At 36.6% G+C, this 24313-nt stretch overlaps 1 protein-coding gene across 1 annotated transcript; it reads left to right on the forward strand.

Moving 5' to 3' along the window:
* The first annotated feature begins 362 nt into the window (after nucleotides 1-362).
* LOC105498955 (dipeptidyl peptidase 3-like) lies at nucleotides 363-23945 on the forward strand. Its single transcript, XM_071077412.1, is given in 9 exon segments — nucleotides 363-599; nucleotides 6187-6457; nucleotides 7950-8154; nucleotides 13008-13120; nucleotides 17907-18025; nucleotides 21980-22199; nucleotides 22202-22945; nucleotides 22948-23435; nucleotides 23437-23945. Coding segments are annotated over 9 exon segments (2739 nt in total). The 3' UTR covers nucleotides 23779-23945.
* The last annotated feature ends 368 nt before the right edge of the window (nucleotides 23946-24313 follow it).

Below are 24313 nucleotides of genomic sequence, written 5' to 3' on the forward strand. Positions count from 1 at the left end.
ACAGCTAGCAGATGTTGGACATAGTTTCCAGAGGTATACAAAACAGGAAGATTATAAATGCCTAAAAGTCTGTATGTTTGGCTGTATTTTAAACATTTGGATGTGTAGAAAATTGAGTTTGACTATGGCAGGTCTCAGTGTCTCAGACTGCTTTGAAGAAATAAACAACATAACGGCCAACACGGAAGCCATCTTTGGCTCATTTTTATAGCATCGTTTCAATAATGTTAAGATATGAGAAAGAAAGGGTGAGATTCCTTACATGTTCTAATTATTAACATAGAAAAGTATAATTAATTCACCTTTGTCTTACATCTGCTTCCAGGCCTATTCTTACTATTGGCAGGAACTAGGGTGTAGAAATGGTGGTTTCTGGCCTGTCCCTTGCTTCTCTTTTCTTTCCCTTTTGGTCTCCATCCCTCATCATTCTGCCTGCATGTGGGGACTGTGGACAGCTCAGCATGCATGTCCAAGCTTTTCCATGGCACCTACCCCTTACAAATAGCTGGACTTGGCCACTTCTCAGGCCTAAAGATAGGCCGACTGCTGCTGCCCTGTCAGATCTCAGAAGGGCAAAGCCAACTATTCAGGCCCTGGAAGTAGGCTCAGAGTGTTTGGGCAGGGATTTAGGCTTCTGTGTACCCATATTATGATCTAGGAGGGGAAGACACATCTCCTTTGCCCCATGGACACCTTGCCTCTTAATGTACTAGGAACAGGAGCCCCTTCTTTCTGGGTCTAGGGAGAGGACTACTATTAGATCACATGCCAAGCAAAGACCCCAACATATAATTATTGAATGAACCTGCCACACAAAGACCCTAACACATAATTATTTAATGAACAAGTGTGTTGTTGATCAAGGGGATAAAGAAATACATAAACAAAAAGTCTGGGGGGAAATGGTAGAAAGTAGTATCTTGGTTTCATAAAGCATCGTAAAAAAATGCAACTTAATAATTGTTGGGCATGGAGTGTGGTAGGAAGATATAAACAACATGGCTTTCTTTTCCCCTGCAGCAAGAGTGCTGAACATTTTCTAGTGATGAAAGTCACATTAGACAAATCAATGATCCATCATCCTATTTTAAATTACAAGTTCCAGAGTGCTATATTAAGAAATCGATCCATCCACCCTGGTATCTCTCCCTAGTAGGTATAGATCATCATTTCATTGTCCATGTCATAGTCTTCTAACATTATGTATACGTTTACAGGTTATTGTTATTCAGTAACTCTGTCTTCAGCATACAGGTCTAAAATATTAAACATCTTGACAGATGAGCACTAAAGATCAATTTTAACACAATTGATTTTTCACTTTGCAAACTTTTTGGTGGAAAAGAGTAAACATTCTACTGGGGAAGAAGCTAGACATTCTTTTTTTGTTTGTTTGGGCATTCTTGATCTGAGAACATTCTTCCACTAAAACGGTCTGTAGCCTGAAAGAACTTTGAAAAAAGAGGAAGACATTTAACTTTCAGTCAACAATTTAATAACAAATGAAAGCTTGGATTTTGTGCCTGGGAGGATATTGTTGCATAGGAAGTTTTCTAATTCATCTTTAAATTGGAGTTTAAATTTTCTGGGGAAGACCGGGTACGGTAGCTAACACTTATAATCCCAGCACTTTGGGAGGCCGAGGTGGGCAGATATCATGAGATCAGGAGTTCAAGACCATCCTGGACAACATGGTGAAACCCTGTCTCTACCAAAAATGCAAAAATTAGCTGGGCATGCTGGTGTGTTCCTGTAATCCCAGCTACTTGGGAGGCTGAGGCAGGAGAATTGCTTGAACCAGGACCCAGGAGGCGGAGATTGCAGTGAGCCAAGATCTCACCATTGCACTCCAGCCTGGGCTACAGAGAGAGACTCCATCTTAAAAAAAAAAAAAAAAAAAAAAAACAATATGGGGAAATGATATTTTGCAAATACTGGGTTGTAAGCTTCATTGACTAAGGTTAAACATCCTTCCCTCTTTCACTAGTAAATAGAGTTTAAGTTTCAGGAGTTGAGATATATGGAAAATGTATTAACAGAAGATTCATTAAGAAGAGAGAGAAGTAACATATGCAGGATTCTACAAGAATAAAAAAAATAGAAGAAAGATGACGGAAAAAGGGTGAAAGGAGAGAGAAACCAGGAGAATAGTAATAGGTCTTTTATTTCCCCCCAATAGATGACAACACTAGTAAGTAATGGGTCTTTGTGACAGGGAAAACACAAAATTGACAATATTTGCTATGGTGGAAACACGCTAGGAGCTAAGCATATTGTTTAGTTCTCCATCAGTTCTGTAAGTGTGGACACTAGATTTATTTAAAAGTTGAGAGGATGGATACTAAATAAGATTGTATAATTTGACCAAGATTTTTCAACCAGATCTGACTAAAATTTTTTATATTTTCAATTGTGCCAAAAGAGGGAATTTGGATATATTCAACAGTGGTACACCTGGTCTTATTTTTATTTTTGGTCACTGTTACTTTTTCCTGTTCTTAAGCCATATTTCTGGGGCTGCTGTAACTCACAGTTTCATCTAATGATTTCAGGAGCCTACAAATCTCTAAGACTGTTTCTCACATTTCAATGTGATAGACTCCAGTGGTCACTGTCCAGGCAACCAAGGATCTAAGGCAAACCAAGAGATGAACCAGCTCTCACATTAAAGACTTTGACATTTTCATTCTACCATTTGTCAAATTAAACATCTATCATTTTTCCCACTCTCATTGTTTCCCACTTCCTTTAGTTTTTTCTCTTTCTTTGTTCCTATGTCAGTTTTATTATTTTTTTTTTTACTTTTTCATTGCAATGACAATAATTAGCCTTAAGTGTGTGTATTCCATTCGCACCAGCCAAAGCATTTAATAGATGTGGTACTTGATCTTGGATAGAGCAATTATTTTACACTCATCTTGCAAAGAAAAAAGCAGAAGCTAAGAAATGTAAGTGATTTGCCAAAGACACATAAGTAGGAAAATGCAAAACCAGGATTGATTATGGTTCTCCCGATTCCAGCTCTGCACCACTGCCTTTTCATGTACCTAAGGATTAAACAAGACCCTTCAGAGTTCCTTAATCCCACTGAAAACTTTCAAGACAATACAGGTGACTGAAACATACTCAAGCATCTGAGCCACCTTCATATACCTGGTGGGATTAAAAGCAAAACAAACAACAAGCCTATACCTCTTTTTAGTTGTGTATAATCTTTCCAGATGGAACTCTCAAATGTATTCAAGCAAACTTAACCCATTTATGCCACAAGCTGCAAATATTTTGTGTGAAAAATCAGACCTTGGTGATGACCTTGAGCAGTAGGATATAAATAACTCCCACAAGCTTAGTGTTCCAATAATGGAGCACTAGGGATAAATGGGTTAAACAGTACTGTTGGCCAGGGACAATTCTAACTTCCCCCAATAGACATTGGATAGTCATACCTGGTTACAGTGGTGGGCAGAAGTTTTGTGGGAAAAAAATTCTTTTTAAAAAAATGTTAAAAGATTTCTTTCAGGAGGCCGAAGAATTTGGGAAATTAATTAATGTGCATTTAACATTACAGCAGAGGAAGAATCTTTCAGTATATCTCAGGTTCAAACTGATTTACAAGTGAATGTTAACAATAAAATCAGAAACCTACCATTCCAGACCCTAGCCAAAAGGTCACCATAGCAATATAGATTGGCAAGTTTGCCAAAAGGTAATAAAATCAATTGAATAAGTTTTGATTCATGAACATTACAGGTTTGAACTATGCAGATCCACTTATAAGTGGATTTTTTTCAGTAAATATATTTCAAATTGTTTGAGGCTTTGTGACAATTTGAAAAACTTGCACACAAACCATGTAACCTAGAAATATTTTTAAAAAGAAAAATTGAGGTATGACTGCATAAAATACATGTAAACACTAGTCTATTTTATAATTTACTACCATAAATTATACACAAATTTATTCTAATAGTTTAAAATTTACCAAAACTTACGCACACATCCAGGTACTATAGAGGTGCCATTCTCCATCAAGAGAAATGTAAACAAAGTAAAGATGTAATATTAAATCATAGCTGTATAAAATTAACTATAAAACACACTATACTGCTGTAATAATTTCATAGCCACATCTGATTGCCATTGCAGTGAGTTCAAGTGTTGCGGGTATCTGCTTAAAATGCCATGTGGTAGAAATCATCTCCACATGAGCAGTTTGTCTCTTTGGTAAGTTACTTATCACAGCAAAATGTGATCTCTCAGCCAAGCGTGGTGGCTCATGCCTGTAATCCCAGCCCTTTGGGAGGCTGAGGCAGGAGAATCACTTGAGTCCAGGAGTTCTAGACCAGCCTGAGCAACGTAGAGAGATTCAGTCTCTACCAAAAGTAAAACAAAATTAGCCAGGCCTGATGGCTCATGACTGTAGTCTCAACTACTCGGGAGGCTAATGTAGGAGGATTACTTGAGCCCAAGAGTTCAAGGCTGCAGTGAGCCATGATCATGTCACTGCACTCTGAAGTCATGTCACTTGCTCTGTGTGACATGAGCAAGATCCTGCCTCAAAAAAAAAAAAGTGATCTCTCTTGGCTCTTGTGTATTTTTCATTGTGTTTAGTGCAATACCGTATATCTTGAATAACACCATGGGACCTATAATGAGTGCCACTAGTTATGATGGAAGTACTCCCAAAACAGCAGAGAAAAGTCATGACCTTGCAAGAAAAAGTTGAGTTGCTTGATATGTACCACAGATTGAGGTCTGCAGCTGTGGTTGCCTGCCTTTTCAAGATAAATGAATCCAGCACAAGGACCATTGTAAAACAAGAACATTCATAAAGCTGTCACTGTAGCTAGGCTGGCAGGCCCAAAACCTTGCATTTTTTACAAAGTACCCTTTTATTATTGAAAATGCAGGTTTTTTTGGGGGGGGGGAGCGGGCATGGGATTGCTATAAGAGAGGCATTCCCATAAACTCTAATATGGTTTAAGAAAAAGTGAACTCATTGTATAACAATTTAGAGCATAAAGAAGGCAAAAGATCTAAAGCTGGAGAATTTAATGCCAGCAAAGGATGGTTTGATAATTTTAGAAAGAAGTTTGGCTTTAAAAAGTCAAGATAAAAGGAGAAGCAGCCTCTGTTGACCAAGAGGCAGTGGATGAGTTTCCTGATTTAGAAAAACATGGAGGAGAAAGGATGTCTGCCTGAATAAGTTTTTAATGCAGATGAAAGTGCCGTATTCTGAAAAAAAAAAAAAAAAAAAAAAAGACACAAAAGACACATTTATTATTAAGGAAGAGAAGCTAGCACCAGGATTTAAGGCAGGAAGGGATAGGCTAACTCTACTGTTTTGTGAAGATGCAGTTGGGTTTGTAATCAGGACTGCCCTTATCTATAAATCTGCTAAGCTCTAAGCCTTGAAGGGCAATGATAAACACAAGCTGCCAGTCTTTTGGTTGTACAAGTAGGTCTGGACAATGAGAACCTTTTTCTGGATTGGTTCCATTGATGCCTTTTCTCTGAAATCAGGAAGTATCTTGTTAGCAAGGGACTGACCTTTAAAGTTGTTTTGATATTGGACAATGTCCCTGGCCACCCAGAACCAATGAGTTCAACACCAAACAAGTTGAAGTTGTCATACCCCCAAACACAAAATCTCTACTTCAGGCCCTTGATTAGATGATCATAAGGATCTCTAAAGCTCACTGCACATGGTACTTTATAAAAAGGATTGTCAATGCTATGAAAGAAAAGCTTGATAGAGATTCTACCATTGAAGATACCATCGTTGTTACTGAAAAAACTGTGAATGCCATCAATTCCAAAACAATAAATTCCTACTGGAGAAACTGTGTCCAGATGTTGTGCATGACACTACAGGATTATGACAGAGCCAATCAGGGGAATCATGAAAGAGATTATGAACATGGCAACAAAGTTGGGAGGTAAAGGACTTCAGGATATGGATCCTGCAGAAATTCAAGAACTAAAGACACCATCACATCATAGGAATTAACAGAAGTGGTACTGATGAAGATGAGTGTACTTGAACCAGTGCCAGACGATGAGAAAGAAGATGTATAAGAAGCAGTGCCAGAAAACAAACTGACGTTAGACAGTCTGTCTGAAGGCTTCCTGATATTCAAGGCTGCTTTTGAGTTCTTTTACACCGTGGACTCTTCTATGATACAGGCATTGAAACTAAAACAAATGGTAAAACAAGGATTGGTACCATATAGAAACATTTTTAGAGAAATGGAAAAGCAAAGAGTCACACAGAAATTACCACATATGTCTGTTAAAATTACACCAAATGTGTCTGCCTCTCCTGCCTCCCTTTCCACCTTCTCCACCTCTTTCAGCTCTGCCACACCTGAGACAAGACCAACGCCTCCTCTTCCTCAGCCTATTCAATGTGAAGATGATGAAGATAAAAATCTTTATAGTCATCCACTTCCACTTCGTGACTTCAAAATATATTTTCTCTTCCTTATGATTTTTTAAATAACATACAAAATACATATGTTAATCAGCTAGTTATGTTATTGGTAAGGCTTCTGGTGAACAGTAGGATATTAGTAGTTAAGTTTGGGGGGAATCAAAAGTTATAAGGAGATATTTTACTGTGAGCAGAGCAAGGACTTAGCACCCCTACCTCCCACATTATTCAAGGGTGAACTGTACTTTCAACATTTTTATGCTATTTTACAAATTCTAAAATGCAACATTAGATACACATTATATTAGGTTAATTATTCCCTTCTCTAATGATCCTCCAAATCTTTATAACCAAGTATTTTTTCCAATTTCTACTAAAAAATAAATTAATACTACATTCAAATCTTATCATTCCATTTTGCGGCTGTAAACATGTTTTATACTTAATTAAAAATCTTATAATATTGTACATATTTATCTTATGTGTAAATTTGATTCATCTCAACTAATTCTTTATGTCTATAAATCCTTGAGTTATAATAAACATCTAAGCTGTTGTTGAAGGGAGTTATCTGAACCAACTAGACCCAACTGTGGACTGCAGTCAGGAGATATCCAAAATCACACTAGTAGGAAACAGCAGAACCAGGATTGATTCCATTTCTCCTGATCTCAACTCTACATCACTGCTTTTTCATGTACCTAAGGCTTGAACCAGACCCTTCAGAGGTCCTTAATCCCAATGAAGGCTTTCAAGACTTTCAAAGCCCTCTCATCCACCACTGCCCAAAATGGTCCCTGAGCAAGGATATGTGCATATTTGAATGCCTCACCACTTATATATGTGCTCACAAACTGCAAAATGTACACAAATGTAAAATATTTATTGTCATTATCACCTGTGTTTTTCTAGGTCCAAACCTGGAATTTTAAATCATGTTATATTCATAGTATTCCTTTTCATTTCCCAGTATCTGAACCCTAACTATTTATGGCAGACCAACTAATGACATTCCACGTGTGCTAACAAACGTGTGGTTTTGGCTATTCATTTGGAGTTGGAGAAGGGAAGCAGTGACTAACATTTGCACCATACCTACAATAAACTGGGCATTTTATCAAGCAAAAAAGATACAAGGATCAAGTCTATGTCATCTTGGAAACTTGAGTTTAATAAGGAAATAGAAAAATAGATATACAATAAAAGAGTGTTATAAGCAATATGGCAGGGAAGAACAGGGTACAGTGAGATTCCATAGGAGGAACAGTTAGCCTAGATAATGAATCAGAAAAGTGACATGTAAACTGGGAACAGAAGGATGACTTGTGGAAATGAAAGGGGACATATTCCAGGCAGAGAGAGAAACGCATGGCACACTTAAGTCTCCCAGTCCTCAAATGGTACAGCTTTCAATATATCCACTATTTTGTTCTCTTGTCTCTTTAGGTGATATAGTCTTTAAGTTCTGACTGGCCTGTGAAACTGCAATAAAGGCAAATTGCTTCTCCTTTCAAAGTTTATAGTTCACCACCACCATCACACCACTACACCAATGGGCAATACCAACCTCTACGCTACTCTAAATATGCTAAACCCCTTCAGACATCACACTGTGGTGGCAGAAATGACAAGTGTAGCAAGAAAATCAAACTAACTCACGATGTTGTCAGGACCAACTGGTTTCACTCTGACAAAGACTACATTCTGAGACTGATGGCAATGTAAAACTCAGTAAAGGTTGAGTAATTACCTAGATTTTGATTTCCTCTGGCTCTCTGAAAATAGTACACCCAATGTTTTTCACCCGTGTCTCTTTTTCGTATGTAACATATCTGGAGGCAGCAAAACTAATAAACCAACATTAACATATTTGAGGTTCTTACAATGGGAAGTTAGGCAAAGTTTTGCTTTGAAACAACATGAACTTATATTCTGATATTATTCCTTTAAACATATGTATGGGTACTGTGTTTCAGCATCACTAATACGGCTCAGAAAGTTATTGTTACATATGAGTGCATGATTATCTATTTAAAGTATACATTTATATTTTTGACATATCCTGTATACTATGCTTGATTCTTGAAAGAAGTAAACACTTTGTGTTTTTTCTATAATAAGACATTTTGAAAATGATACTTCTAGACTAACAAGTTCTATCAATACCAAACAATATAGCAGGACACCCACCAAGAATCTGATGCTTGTGTTTCTAAAAGACATTGTTCAGTTAATGACATGTTCCGCATGAAGGCTGGGATCCAAGCAGCCCACTTAAAAAAGAGTCTCTAAGATTTGAAGCCCGTATTATTTCTCACAGGCTCGGTTTGCCTGCCATTTATAATTTCCAGTTATTGCTTCCTTAATTGCCTGGGCATAACCTTATATTTGGTAACATTTTCCTTTTTCTCTTTAGGGCTTTAAATGATTTGCACATATCATCTTTAATTGACACCTCAGTGTGACATCAGCAAAATAGAAAAGATGGATAGCACAATCCACAAAACATTTTCCTTACAACTACATTTCTAATACTTTGTAAAACAGATTAGCCGGACATACTTGGTTTTCAGCTTTCCTCGGCAGTATTTTCCAAGAAGCTGATTCTAGTGTTCAAATTGGCTGGTGCACTAAATCAATAAACAGATTCTTAACTTCAATCTAAAAATCAGCAAATGAGGTTCACACAGGGAACACTTTTCTTTATGTGAATTTTGATAGTAAGTGGCAGAAGTTGAGAAAGTATAACCCATCTCACGTTTTGGAGATAATTGAGATAGAGAGCCGATATTAGCATCATGTAGTTTTAGAGCTTCTAGCAAACTTAGATATCAAAAGACTAGTACTCTCCTACTTAGTATAGAATACCCTGAAGCCTGATAGCTTTCTCAGAATCATAGTATTTCTAATGGTATAGTTGAGGCAACAATTCAGGTATTTCAATTGCTGATCCTGTGGGTTTTTCACCACATCAAGCTCTTTTGTTTCAGACCTCAATCTAATATAATTAAGGCAGATGTTATAAATATATGATTGCCAGATAAACACATCACACCATTTTCTTATGAGAGAAGGATACTGAATGATTAAGCTGTTTTACAGAATAAAAGAAGGGAGAAAAGACAGTTCAGGTTATCAAACAGGTAAGAGAGACTATAAAGGTAACTTAAATCACTAATCTCCCCCTTTCCTTGTTCCCCACTCATCTTATGTTTGCATCCCTTCTACTATAAAATGAATATGTAGTCATGGAAGTTATACTTGAATACCTCTGGTGATGGAGAACTTAATATTTTGCAGACATGTATTTCCATCTGACAACCCAAATCAATTTCCTTGAAATTTCTTTCCTTGCAGCAACAAACTTGTAGGTTATGTAATGTGAAATGGAGATAACCACTTAATGTTTAGTTTTTTTACTCCTTCTGTAATAGAAAAATATGTCAAAATCAGATATAAGGACAAATAATTTATTGTCCTTTATGATAAAACATGCAAACCCAAAAAGCAAATTAAAATTTTTAACTTTTAAGTATAGCAATTGCATTAGACATTCTATTAGCCTTACATGATAGCCTTGAAACATATATACTTGTGGAGATATATGTATATGTATGCAATCAAATTAAATAAGCATCTCACAGCATCAGTAGAATTTAGAGCCAAAGCTGAAGTTCTTTTCTAACCGTACAATGTCACTTACCTTTAATAGTTTTGGACCAAATAATAATTACTTCAGTGTAAGAAAAATTCAAGAGTCTTATTTACCTCCCAGTAAAGCATCATTTATCTTGATCTGTTCAATGGTAAAATAAGGCATTCTATAGAAGTTACAGACAGATGAGCGATAAGTGTTAGCGTGAATGAAAACCATCTCAAGGCAAAAATGCGGAAGCCATACATAATAGAACAGGTTGTTTATGGAACACAATCAATGACCTTGTCTTGAATTCTGTGTTTGAAAGAGAAATGTTTTTAGCAGAAGCTTCAACCAAAGACCATTATTTGTCTATTGCCACCACTAAACTTTCCATGGATGCAGAGTTGGATTTAACTTCGAGTGAATCAGATTTCACCCTTTAGTTAGCACTGATACATACAGTATCATAAATACAAAGTCTTCAAGTACTTTCTAATATTACCTTTTATGGCAATACTTTTTAAAATTTAACTTATTCTCCTAAATTTATTTTTTCTATATCTAAATATAAATACACACATGTAGATCAATTGGTAGAAATGCTCTTTTCATATATATGTGAGTGCATGGGTATATGTAATGATACATAACACTTCAGTATTATAAATTCACTTCATTCTCGTATGTACAACAATGGGCTATGGTTCTGACTTTAAAAATGAGCAAAGTAATCCACCATTTCTCAAAACAAGCAAACAAACAAAAAGCTATCTTCTCTTCTTCAAAATGATAAACCAATATGCAATATGATGTGCAAGGGTTTTCTCCCTCCCTCCCTCCCTCCCTCCCTCCCTCCCTCCCTCCTCTCTCTCTCTCTCTCTCTCTCTCTCTCTCTCTCTCTCTCTCTTCTCTCTTTCTCTCTTTCTCTCTTTCTCTCTTTCTCTCTTTCTCTCTTTCTTTCTTTCTTTCTTTCTTTTGACAGGGTCTTACTCTGTCTCCCAGGCTAGAGTGCAATTGCAATGGCTCAATCAGCTCACTGCAGCCTGGGCTCAAGCAATCATCATTCCTCAGCCTCCTGAGTAGCTGGGACCACAGGCACTTGCCACCACACCTGGTTAACATTTTTATTTATTGTAGAGACAGGGGTCTTGTTATGTTGCCCAGACCGGTCTCGAACTCCTGGCCTCAAACAAGCCTCCCAACTTGGCCTCCCTCCCAAAGGGCATGGATTGCAGACATGAACCACCGCACTTGGCCTACTCTGCAGGTATTTTAATAAGCAAAACCAATTTATAGCTATGAATATTTTTTGTATCCCCAAACTACAGGTAGAGCAAAAACACTCATGACTAACTCCTCTAGTGTACTAAAGCCAACTCATACCAGATTATACGAGGTGATTGTCACATTTTGAGAACTTTGGGGAGCCTGTTTCTAAACAGAGATATTATTAAAAATTAAATTATAGAAACTTACAACTAAATAACATTAAAAACATAGGAAAGAAATGCTCAGAACTCATAATTTCTAATTATTTTCCTACCATTTACTGTCGCTTAGTGCTTGTGGTTATTAATGTCTATTTTACCTGCATAGTGGAAACCCTATATAATGGTGTGCTTCGGCCCAGTCTTCCCAATATCTCTTTCATGGACATCAATTGATGTCTTAAAATAAACCACAGTGGGTATATCTACAGCACAAAAATCAACTACAATTTATGTCTCCTATCCCCAGTTCTAGCTGTCTCTTGCTAAACATTTATCAACACATCACTGATAACTCTGAATGTAAGGAAATGTAGCTTAATGGCTCACAATGCAGGCCTCCAAATTTGTGTGCTCTTGTTCATTTTTCTTTAAACTTGTAGTGGCATCAGTTTCTTCATCTGTAAAACGGTTTACAAGTCTCTTGGCAGCACTTAACACTGTGTCTCTACTGGAACACAAAGTGACCGATGAATGCTAATTGTAATCACTATCAACCATGAGAGGCAGAAATTAATTATAGAATGGACTGTGTTGGAGTTAGTTTTATGTTCAAGAGATTCAGCAAAATAGACAAATTAGATTTTTTCAAATTTTGATTTTTTTACATATAATTATCTCTCAGCATCCAAATTAGAGGCAGAACCTAGTTGCATGCTGAGAAAATTATGGAAAGTAGCGTTTTCATATTTATAGAAGGCTAACATTTGCTTTCCTAATATTGAATTCTTTATTTCTTTCATAGTTATTTTTTACTTTGATAAATACTTTGTGTAAATATAATTTGATCAAATATTCAGCATGATCCAGTGGAAACATTTTGTCATTGGGAAGAACTAAAATTTGATATCGATTCTGTCCCAGCTTACTGCATCCACCAAGTCAAACCGTTTAAGTAATCTGGCCTCCAATTTCCTTATATTTTCATTGAATAAGTTTGGATTAGCAGCCGAATAATTTTTTTTGAATAAAATCTTCTGTAGAAACTTACTACATTCAGTTTGGATAGTGCTTAAGATGATGGACCAGATACATGTACCTACTTTCTCTCTCTCTCTCAAAATCCCAGAAAAGAATATAAAAACATAAGTATACATGAAAAGTAATGGAAAATATCAAAGCAACATCAGCACATTAGAAATTTAGAGAAATCTTATAAAGTAGAAAACATAGAGGGACAATAATCCGATCAGAGAGTAACATAGCCAAAAACATGCAGAAGCCAACTGTACAGATAGGAACACAAAACTCATGGTAAATAAGTACAATGAACAGAATGTTCCACAACAAATTTTGCAAAAATTCACTGGAAACCCCATTTTAAACAAATGTATCCTTCTGAGAGTGCTTGCAGCTTAATGGTTAAGGCTTAAGCTCTGAGCATTATTCATTCATTCATTCATTTATTCTGGTCTTTTTTGAGAGTTTTTTTTTTTTTCTTTTTAAGAGGAAGTCTAAGTTTAGTAATTGTTTCAGGCATCTTCCCTGTCTCTGGCATACATCCTGTAATGATTCTAAAAGGGAAGGTCTGTGGGCAGCGAATATTCCGTGTCCTTGCATGTCTGACACTATCTTATTTCTCATTCAGATTTGGATAACACTTTTGTTATATCCAGACTCAAAGTCATTTTTCCTCAAAACACCGAGGACATTATTCCCTTGTCCCTGTGCATCTGGGCTGTCAGTAAGAAATATGATATATCAATCTGATTCTTATCCACTTGTAGCTACCTTTTTTTCCCTCTTTCTGGAAGATTATAGGATTTTCTACTTTTCTTGATTTTAGGTTTTACTATTATTTTTCTATCAGTGGGACTTTTTATCCCGTTGAGCTCTCAGCACTAGTTTCAGTATGAGGGCTCAGTTTGCTTTCTTCCATCTGTCATACTACCATATTATCTACTATTTCCTTAAATATTGTTTCTCCTCCATTTGTTTTATTCTTTCCTTGTAGAATGTCTCTTCAGTACGTGTCAGAATTCCCTTATATAATTTCCATATCTCTTAACTTTAATTTTAGACAATTTTATTGTTAAATATAACATATAAGAAAAAGTAAGAAGAACTCATGTCCTTGCTTTTTTTTAGTTCTGCCACCCATGTGTGCATTCCTAAACGGGATAGCTTAAGTTTTCCTCTTTCTGCACTTTATATAAATAGAAACAAATGGAATATATCGTTTTGTTTTCTCCTTTATTTACTTAATAATATGTTGTAAGATTCATCCATATTATTGTGTGTTCACCTTCATTTATTTGCATTGCTTTATAGCCTACCATTGTTGGCTACAATTTACTGTTGACTGGCTTCTGCATGGTTTTTAGTTTGGGATGACAAGCAATGCTGCTTGTATCATGCACAAGAGTATTCACACCTCTAGATCAGTAATTCTCAAACTCTAGCATATAAGAATCACCAGGAGGACTTAGCTTATTGCTAGGCCCCACCCTCACAATTTCTGTTTAAGTAGCTCTGGAGTGAGACCCCAAAAATCTGTATTTCTAAGAAGTTTGCTAGTAATGCTGATTCTGTGTGAACTGTCTCATACAATGAGGCTTCATTTATTTAGCTTATCTTTAATGTAGCACAAAAACTCTGTAATTGGACACATGTTGTTGAGTTTATTTTTAGATAGTTGACACTTTTAATGCAATTGTAGATGGTGGCAGCTTTGAAGTTTAATATTCTGTTTTCTAAGGGTATATAGAAAAATAATTGCTTTATTTATACATTGATTTTGTATCCATCAACCTTGTTACACTGTTACTAATTTTAATTCATTTATCATAGATTTTTAAATATTTCCAACATGCCAACTATATCATGTGTGGATAATGGCATTTGGATATTTTTTCATCATTTACACATTTTTTCTCTTTGTTGGACTAACTTCAATATTCAATAAAACGTTAAATAGAAATGATTATTGCAGACATTCTAGTCTTGTTGCTGTGTTGTTGTGTTTCCATTCGTTTATTTGTAGTGCTTTATACCAATGTCATATAATGAAACAATATGCATGTTTCTCCAGTAAGTATGATGATTACAATAGTGTGTTTGTTTGTTTATAGATACCTTTTGTTTTAGGCTAAGAAAGTAAATTTTACTTCTGATTTTTAAACAATTATTTTTTAAACTATGAATTGATAGTTGATTTTTTTCTAACTATTTTTCACCTATTAATACAATGATTTTTATCTGGTAATCTATTAAAGCAGTGGAAAACGTTTGTTGATCTTTTAATGTTGAACTCGTCTTCATAATTAAATTTGTACACACACGTGCACAAATACACAATTTAGATTTAGCTGACTATTGTATTGCTCAACGAAATGCATAGAAACTCATGAATAAAAAAAAATTGGCCAACAGTTACTTCTTCAAATGTTATCTTTGACAGGTTTTTGTATCAAGGATATGCAGGTAAAAGAAATATTAGTTGAGGAAAGTGCTCTGTGTTTCTATTCTTAGGAAAACTATGAAACTCTTGAGTAAGATTGGAAGTATGCTTTCCTTAATGCTTGGTTGATTTCACTAAAGAGCGACTTTAGGGTGTGTGTGTGCACATCTGTGTATATGCTTATGTACAAAAATTGTATGCTGACATTTTAATTATTATAACTTTCAAGCATACAAAGTTGAAAATTCTTATAGTGACTACCCTTCTACCACTTAAAATATTACTGTACTTGTTGTATTATGTATTTTTAAACGCTTTTGAACTATTTAAGTTTTCTAATTTTCTAGAGTTAGGTTTGGTAAATTATAAGTTTTTGATTTTATTCAAATCTTCAAAAGTTTTGTAAAACCTTTTTTATGACAATGTTTTATTATCTGTTAAATATATACAAAACCTGTAATAGCTACAGTAATATTTGATTTTTAAATTTTTCTTGTGGCTTTTATTTCCACTCTTTCTCTCTTTTTTTCGTTCTGTCTTTCCTTATCTTTCCCAGTCTCTCCAGAATTTTCTTAATTTTGATATTTGTTTAGAAGTACCAGTGTTTGGCATTGTTAATCTTTTTCTACTGTGCATATATTTTATTTCATTGGTTTATTATGTTATCTTTATTATCATCTTTCTTTAGCTCTTTTTTGGACTTATTTTGCACATCTTTTTCTAATGTATTAAGATAAATGCTGAGCTCATTTTTATCAACCATTCTACTTTTCTTTCATATGCATTTAAGTCTATGGGTTATCTTTTATATATTGCTTTTCCTGCACTAAACAATTTTGAATAGTGTTTATTATAATTCACTTCAAATCATTTTCTATTATCTATTATCATCTCTTCCTAAATACATTGTTTCTATGGTTTAAGTTGGACATTTAATCCCTAAATCCATATGTAAATGGCATTTGGAGGTGGAGCCTTTGGATTAGATAAGGTCATAAGGATGAGGTTTCTTTTGTCTGTTTTATTCTATTTCTTTCTTTTTTTTTTTTTTTGAGACGGATTCTTGCTCTGTCGCCAGGCTAGAGCACAGTGGCGAAATCTCGGCTCACTGCAACCTCAACCTCCTGAGGTCAAGTGATTCTCCTGCCTCAGCCTCCCAAGTAGCTGGGACTACAGGCGCCCGCCACCACACCCAGCTAATTTTTGTATTTTTAGCAGAGACGGGGTTTCACCACGTTGACCAGGATGGTCTCAATCTCTTGACCTCGTGATCCACCCTCCTTGGCCTCCCAAAGTGCTGGGATTACAGGCGTGAGCCACTGTGCCTGGCCCTTCTTTTGTATTTGTTGAGATAATTTATGTAAAGTTCAGAGTGTAAAGCCACCATGATAACATTGGTAACTCTAGTACCATATGAAAACTAGAAAACTGATGTTGATACAATTCGTAAAATTACTTCTATGCCTTCTTATCCCAGATGTTGATTAGTGTAACCACCCTTACAATCAAGATACAGAAATTGTCCATCATGGAATGAAAAAGCACTTCATTACTGATCCCAGTGTTTATTGATACCACAGTGTGTATGTGTGTAAGAGATGGGGAGCTTCTTAATTCCAGGCTGGGCTGAATATCCTCCCTTCCCTCTTTGCCTTTTGTGATCACCTTGAAGGAAGAAGGTAGGTACCACATAACTGTGAGATAAACATAAAAATCTGAGCTCTCTACTTGGCCTTTACTAGTGGAGTTTGGGATGCAGTCCATGGAATTTGGTTAAAGCAGGGCAATTACTATCTAAAAGTTTTCTGTCTTGTTACGGTTTTTCTTTTCCTGGACCTTTGGCTAGAGAGAACAGACTTTCCTTGGGGCTTTGTTTGCACTCTTTTGTGTTTGCAGGTTTCCATGTGCTACAGCAGGTAATCTGGGATATATTCAACCAAAAAAATAATAGTAATAATAATCTGCATTCTTTTCTTCACCTTTCAGAGTGTTCTCATGTTTGTTTTATATATCATGTCCCTAGTTTTTAGTTGGACTTAGTAGAAAGAATAGAGAAAAGTTCATCCACTCTATTTTTTCCTGGAACTGAAAGTCCATATACATTTGTTTATAAAATGTATTTCTTGTATTAACCAGGGAAATAAGCCCAGAAAAAAAAATAATAAAAAGCATGCTTGTTAGGAAAAAATAAAGAAAGAATGAAAACTGCCCATCCACAGACAACATGATTATCTATGTAGAAAATCCCAACGAATCTATAAAGAAATGAATTCCTATAACTAGTCGGCTTAGCTAGTTTTCAAGTACAAGGTCAATACATGAAAACCAATCTTATCTTTATGCACTACCTATGTAAAATTAGAATCTAAAATTACTTAAAAATGAAATATCATGCAATTTCATATAAATACAATAACCTCCAAAAAATGTGTAGTTATACTTCTCACAAAACATGTATGCTATCTGGATGCTGAAAATTACAAAATGCCTATGAAAAAAACAAATGAATATCTAAATATAAGGAGCATTTTATCATTTTAATTGATTGGAGACCCAATTTGTTAAAGATACTAATTCTTTTCAAAATGTTTTATGGATTTAATGTAATACCTATCAAAATTTAAGCAAATTTTTTTCAGATATAGACAAGCTGATTCTAAATTTATAAGGAAAGGCAAAAGAACTAGAATAGCTAAATGAATTCAGAAAGATAAGAATAAAGTTGAAGGAATCATACTGCCCATTTTAAGACTTACTAAAAATCTGCAGTAATCAAGTCAGTGTTGTGAAAAGAAAATAAATCTTGGGGCCCCAAAATCACTAAGCTAAAGGGCAAAGTCAAGTTCAAGCTGGGAACTGCATAGGGTAAACCTGCCTTTAATTCTATTCCAAGTCACTCCTCTGCTCACTGAGATAAATGCTTATCTGATTGCCTACTTTGGAAAGGCAAATTGGAAACTCAAAAGAACGCAACCGTTTGTCCCTTATCTACCTATGACTTGAAAGCCCCCTCCCCACTTCAAGTTGTCCCGCCTTCCCGGACTGAACCAACGTTCATCTTACACGTATCGATTGATGTCTCATGTCTTAAGGATTACATGTTAAACCTTAAGTCTTGTTATGGTTTTTCGTTTCCTGGACCTTTGGCTAGAGAGTTTAACAAAAAGGTTTAACAAAAAAGTTTAAAACCAAGCTCTACTCAGACTACCTTGGGCACATGTTGTCAGGATCTCCTGAGGCTGTGTCCCAGGTGTGAATCCTTAACTTTGGCAAAATAAACTTCATAAATTGACTGAGATCTCTCTCAGATATTTGGGGTTCACAGTGTGGTGTGGTGAAGGCATAAACACATAGATAAAAGAAAGACAATAGTGATTAAAGAAAGAGCACAAATGTGGCTGATTATCTGACAAAGGTAAAAAAGCCATTCAATGAATAAATAATAAAGTCTTTTCAACAAATGGTATTGGAACAATAGACATCCAAAGGCAAAAGAAATGAATCTCACTCTAAACTTTACACCTTATATAGAAATTATGTCAAAAAATATAAAAGAAATTGATTCAAAAATCTAAAACTAAATTGCAAAAATGTAAAATGTTTGGAAGGGACATGGGAGAATATCTATGTGACCTTGGGTTTGGCTGATGAGTTCTTAGACATAAAATCAAAACCATAATTCATAAAAGATTAAAATGGTCAATTGAACTTCACCAATTTTTCTAAACTATTGCACTGTGAAAGACTCCGATAAAAAATTTAAATGACAAGGCACAGAATGAGAAAATATTTTCATTTTACTTATGCACAAAGAATTGAAATTTACTTTATATAAAGAATATTCAGAACTCAATAATAAGAAAATACACAATCCAATTTAAAAATTAGCAAAAGACATGAGCAACCACTTCAGCAAAGAAGAAATAAGGATGACAAAATATGAAGTGCTGTCAAAGATGCAGAACAATTGTAGCTCTCAAAACATTGCTGACAGGAATGCAAAATGGTGCAATCTTTCTGGAAAGGTTTGGTAGTTTCCTAGACTGGCAAATGTATAATTACCATATGACCCTGCAATCCATCTTCTGGATATCTACCCTAAGAGTTGAAAAATTATGTTTACAAAATAACCTCTACATAAATGTCCACTATTCCTAATTGCCAAAAAGTAGAAACAATCCAAATGTCCTCCAAGGGCAGATAAACAAATTGTGGCTTGTGTATTCATACAATAGAATACTATTCAGCAAGGCAAAGAAATCTGCTTTTGAAATACACAAGACTTTGGATGAATCTTAAAAGCATTATGCTGTGTAAAAGAAGTCAATCTCAAGACGTTACATACTATGTGATTCCATTTATATGTCATTCTTGAAAAGCCAAATCTGTAAGAACTCAGAAGCAGTCAGAGGTTGTCAGGAGTTGTGAGAGATGGAACAGGGAGACTTTGGAGGGAGATTAAACTGTTTTGTATTTCACTATGATGGTGATAACATTAATCCACATATGTACCAAACAAAAAACTGTGATGTCACAGGAGGAAAAAGTCAATTCTATTACAACATGCTCTTTAAAAGTAATAAAATATTTATTTCTTAATTCTCAAATATACTGGGATATTTTTGGTTATCTATTTTTATTAGCTTAATTAAATTGTGATCGGGGACATATTTTATAATGAAATCTGTTCATTAAAATTAATGGAGATATCATTTATGGCCACTATATTATCAATAGTTTTAAATAATCTGTGTATATTGAAAAAATGCCTATTTATAAATGTTAAATACAGGGATCTGGGTCTTTCATTAGACCAATTTTGTTACTTAGGTTGATCAATGAATGTCTTTATTGATTTTGTTGTTGTTGCCTCTCCTAACATTTACTGCGAAAGGTGGTATAATTTTGTATAATTATTTTCTTTTGTAAGTATTTTAGGCAATGCTATTAAGTGGCATACACAGGTAAAATTGTATGGCTATGTGACATATGGTACCTTTTATAATTAGAGAGTAATCCTTTTATATCTAGTTTTATAATTTAAAGTTTTTATATTAAAATATTTGCACTAGCATTATTTTATTAGGGTTTACATGGTATATATTTTTCTATGTTTTTACTTTTAGCCATTCTATTTTAAATGACTTACATAAGTAGCATATATTTAGTTTTTTTTTTCAATCTGCTAATATTGTCATTTAACTGGAGAATTTGGGCCTTTCATATTCAATGTAAGTTTTAATATATTTAGACTTACATCTGCCTCTTTTGGTATTTGTTAATATACATATTCTAGCCTGCTTTTCTCTTGTTTTTTAACTTTTATGGCTGATTATTTTAATCATCTCATTTTCCTTTTCTTGTGCAGAATTTATGTATTTTATTCCTTTTGTTTTAGTGATGATCCTTGAAATTTCAATACACATAATTAAATTATCAAATGTGCATATGCTTTGACCAGGAAATATTATTATCAAGAATTTATTTTCAGGATTAAGAACAGAGGTACAATAAAATCTTCATCACGATACTCTTCAATATGCTAAAAAATTAAAAAAAATTAAATATTCAACTTCAGGTTGTTGGTTGTAAATAAAACTATGCAATAAAGTAATCTGCAGTCATTTAAAGTAATACTTCAAGAGAAAAATTAATGACATAACTACTTTCACAATACAGCATTAAGCAAAAAAGAAAAGGAAAAATCCAATAAAATATCATTGCATGTGTATGGACATGCACATATATATATGTGAATATACTTGAGTATGTACTTATTTGTCACAAAAAGATCATATAAAAATATTGCTAATAGTAATTATAGCATGGTGGTGAGATTATAAGCAAAAGCAAATTTATTTAGTTTATCAGTATTTCATATATTTCAAATGAAATTTTTGTATCAGCAGAAACATAGAACAATATTATGAGGAAATTCAGAACACAGTGTTTACAGTAAGAATTTAAATGAAAAAATTAATTCTAGTATCTCTATGATTATAGCAAACTAGAAATTGCATATACATATGAAAATATCTTCTAAAGAATGCAGAAGAATTAAAACAGTTAATTTGATATAGTTTTCAATTGTGTAACCATTTTTTTCAAAAACAATTGTTTTTTCTTTAAAAGATGAAAGCACAAACTTCACTGAGAGAGACTCTGATGACAGGTCAAGCCATAGAAGAGGAAATTATATAGATCCAGTATAATTTGTGTTCAAATATAGTTTCTCACTGCACATATCCAGTTGTGTCTGTCAGATACAAACTGTTATTGCTATCATTAGCCAACAAGTAAATCCCTGATAAATGAGCATGCCAGAGGGTGCCCCTTCAGTCATCTTTGGCACAGCCCTGCCATTAATCTAAGGAAAACTTTTTCTGTGATCTTGGAGCCTTACTCATATTTTGTGACCTTGAGCTACAGGCTCCGACATTGCACTAAGACCAAGGATTTGAGGGTTTCCTCACTGACTTTGACTTCAGGCTGACACACCGTTGCAAATTATTTCACCTGCCACCATGTAAGTTCCTTTTCTGTTACAAGCACACTCTCCTATACACACAAATGTAAACACACCCAAATTATTCTCAGAAGTAAAAAAATATATGGAAAGAAAATAGAAAGAAAAAATTCTTTGGGAATAGATGTCACATGAAACAACCTTTTTCAGTTTTGTGCTTTTGCTCATTGGTATGAGAGATGGTGGTGTGGAGTTAGACTACTTCTAACATTCTGATTTGAGATCTGCTTGTTAAAATAATAATAATAATAATAAAGAGCTTACTCATGGATTTCTTGTTTATCCTCAGAATTACCAGTTCATTATTTAAAAGAAGTACATCCTGATTTTTTAGTAGAAATTGACAGAGAAAAAACGTTGTCCATCAGTGGACATTATTATCTATACATTACTTATCTGATTAAAAAAAAAAAAATTAAGCTGGGAGGATGAGGTCCCTGCAGCCCTGACCTCGGCAACTCCTCTTTCCCATGTCCCCTCTCTTCCCCATCAGGGAATCACCACCTATTTCTATGGGAATTGTACCATGGAAGATGGCAAACTGGCCCAAGACTTTCTGCACTCACAGAACCTCAGTGCCTACAACACCCGGCTCTTCAAAGAGGTCCACAGAGAAGTGAAGCCCCACTACGAGGTGCGGCTGTCTTCCGTGCTCGGCACAGAGCCTTCCCTGGACTCCGACGTGACTTCCAAGCTGAAGAGCTACGAATTCCGGAAAGCCCTTTCCAGGTGACCCGGGGGAACTACGTGCCCATCCTCCAGAAGGTGGTGGAGCAGCTGGAGAAAGCCAAGGAGTATGCAGCCAACAGCCACCAGGAGTAGATGCTGGCCCAGTACATAGAGAGCTTCACCCAGGACTCCACAGAGGCCCACAGGAGGGGCTCCCGCTTCTGGATCCAGGACAAAGGCCCCATCGTGGAGAGTTATATCGGGTTCATCCAGAGCTACCGTGACTCCTTTCGTTCCCGAGGAGAATTTGAAGGCTTCGTAGCTGTGGTGAATAAGGCCATGAGTGCCAAGTCTGAGCGGCTGGTGGCGAGGGCAGAGCAGCTGCTGAAGGAGTTGCCCTGGCCCCCAGCCTTGGAGAAAGACAAGTTCCTCACCCCCGACTTCACCTCCCTGGATGTTCTCACCTTGGCTGGCTCTGGCATCCCTGCCGGCATCAACATCTCCAACTACAATGACCTGAGACAGAAGGAAGGCTTTAAGAACGTGTCACTGGGGAAAGTGCTGGCGGTGGCCCGCGCCATGCAGTGGGAGCAGCTCACCGTTCTGGAGGAGAATGACAAGGACCTGTACATCCTCTGGAAGGGGCCCTCCTTCGATGTGCAGTTGGACCTGCATGAGCTGCTGGGCTATGGCAGCGGCAAGCTCTTCGTGCAGGATGAAAAAGGAGCATTCAACTTTGACCAGGAGACAGTGATCAACCCAGAGATGGGAGAGCAGATTCAGAGCTGGTACGAAGCGGGAAGACCTGGGACTGCAAGTTCAGCACCATCGCCTCCAGCTACAAAGAGTGCCGGGCTGAGAGCATGGGCCTCTACCTCTGTCTCCACCCGCAAGTGCTGGAGACCTCTGGCTTTGAGGGGATTCACGCGGAGGAGGTGATGTGCCTGTACTGGCTCAACATGGCTCAGGCTGGGCTCCTCGCTCTGGAGTTCTACACACATGAGGCCTCCAACTGGCGGCAGGCCCATATGCAGGCCTGGATTGTGATCCTGAGAGTCTTACTAGAGGCTGGCGAGGGACTTGGTACCATCACTCCCACCGCAGGCTCCGACGGGTGCCCGGATGCCCGGGTCTGTCTCGACCACAGCAAAATCCAGTCTGTGGGCCAGCCTGCCCTAGAGCGCTTCCTGGGGAGACTTCAGGTGCTTAAGTCCACAGGGAATGCAGCTGGAGGATGCGCCCTGTACGAGAGGTATGCGGCTGTCACCGATGTGCCCACTCGAGGGCTTCTTCACCCTCAGGGACATGGTGCTGCTGCATAAGGAATCTCGGAAGCTCATCGTTCAGCCCAACATTCGCCTTGAAGGCTCAGATGTGCAGCTTCTGGAATACGAGGCCTCAGCTGCTGACCTCATCCGACCCTTCTCTGAGCGTTTCCCAGAGAATGGACTTGAGTTGGAGGACATCCTCACACAGCTGGCAACAGTCGACGCCCGATTCTGAAAGGGCCCCAGTGAGGCGCCATCTGGCCAGGCTTGTGGAAGATGTGTGTGGCCTCTCCCCCAACTCCATCAAACCAAGGCTGCAAGTGGCCCTCCATTCGCGTGTGTATTTAGGGGCTAGGAGAGGGGGAGGGGCAGGAGCTTGGACCTTGGTACTACCTCAGCTGAGGGTGGTGACATTAACCCCTTCCATTTGTCAGCACCTTCCAGCTTGCCAAGTGCTTCCCCTCTGTGATCTCATTTCATATGCACTGCCATATGTGGAGTGAGCAAGACAGGGCTCACTAGCCTGCCTACCAGATGAAGAAATGGCAGTTCTGAAAAGTCACCGGTCTAGATCCTGCAGATGGCATGTGACAGCTAGGGTTCAAAACATTCTCCCCAAATCCAATGCTCCTCACGTATTACTTTTATAACCAGACAAAGAAATATTAGAGACAACCACCAAAAAAAATTAAAAATAAATAAAACAACGAAATACCTTCCTTGGTGAAAGGGCTCCAAGGAGATCCCAGTGATTTTCTATGTCCTAGTGTCCACTGATTTTTGTAATTCCCTCCCTGTGATGATTATTATGTGTCTAGGCTATAGTGCCCCACTACTTAACCAAACATCAATCTAGATATTGCTATAAAGGTATTTTGTAGATGTGGTTA

The sequence above is a fragment of the Macaca nemestrina genome, chromosome 14, assembly GCF_043159975.1.
Source record: "Macaca nemestrina isolate mMacNem1 chromosome 14, mMacNem.hap1, whole genome shotgun sequence".
NCBI lineage: Eukaryota > Metazoa > Chordata > Mammalia > Primates > Cercopithecidae > Macaca > Macaca nemestrina.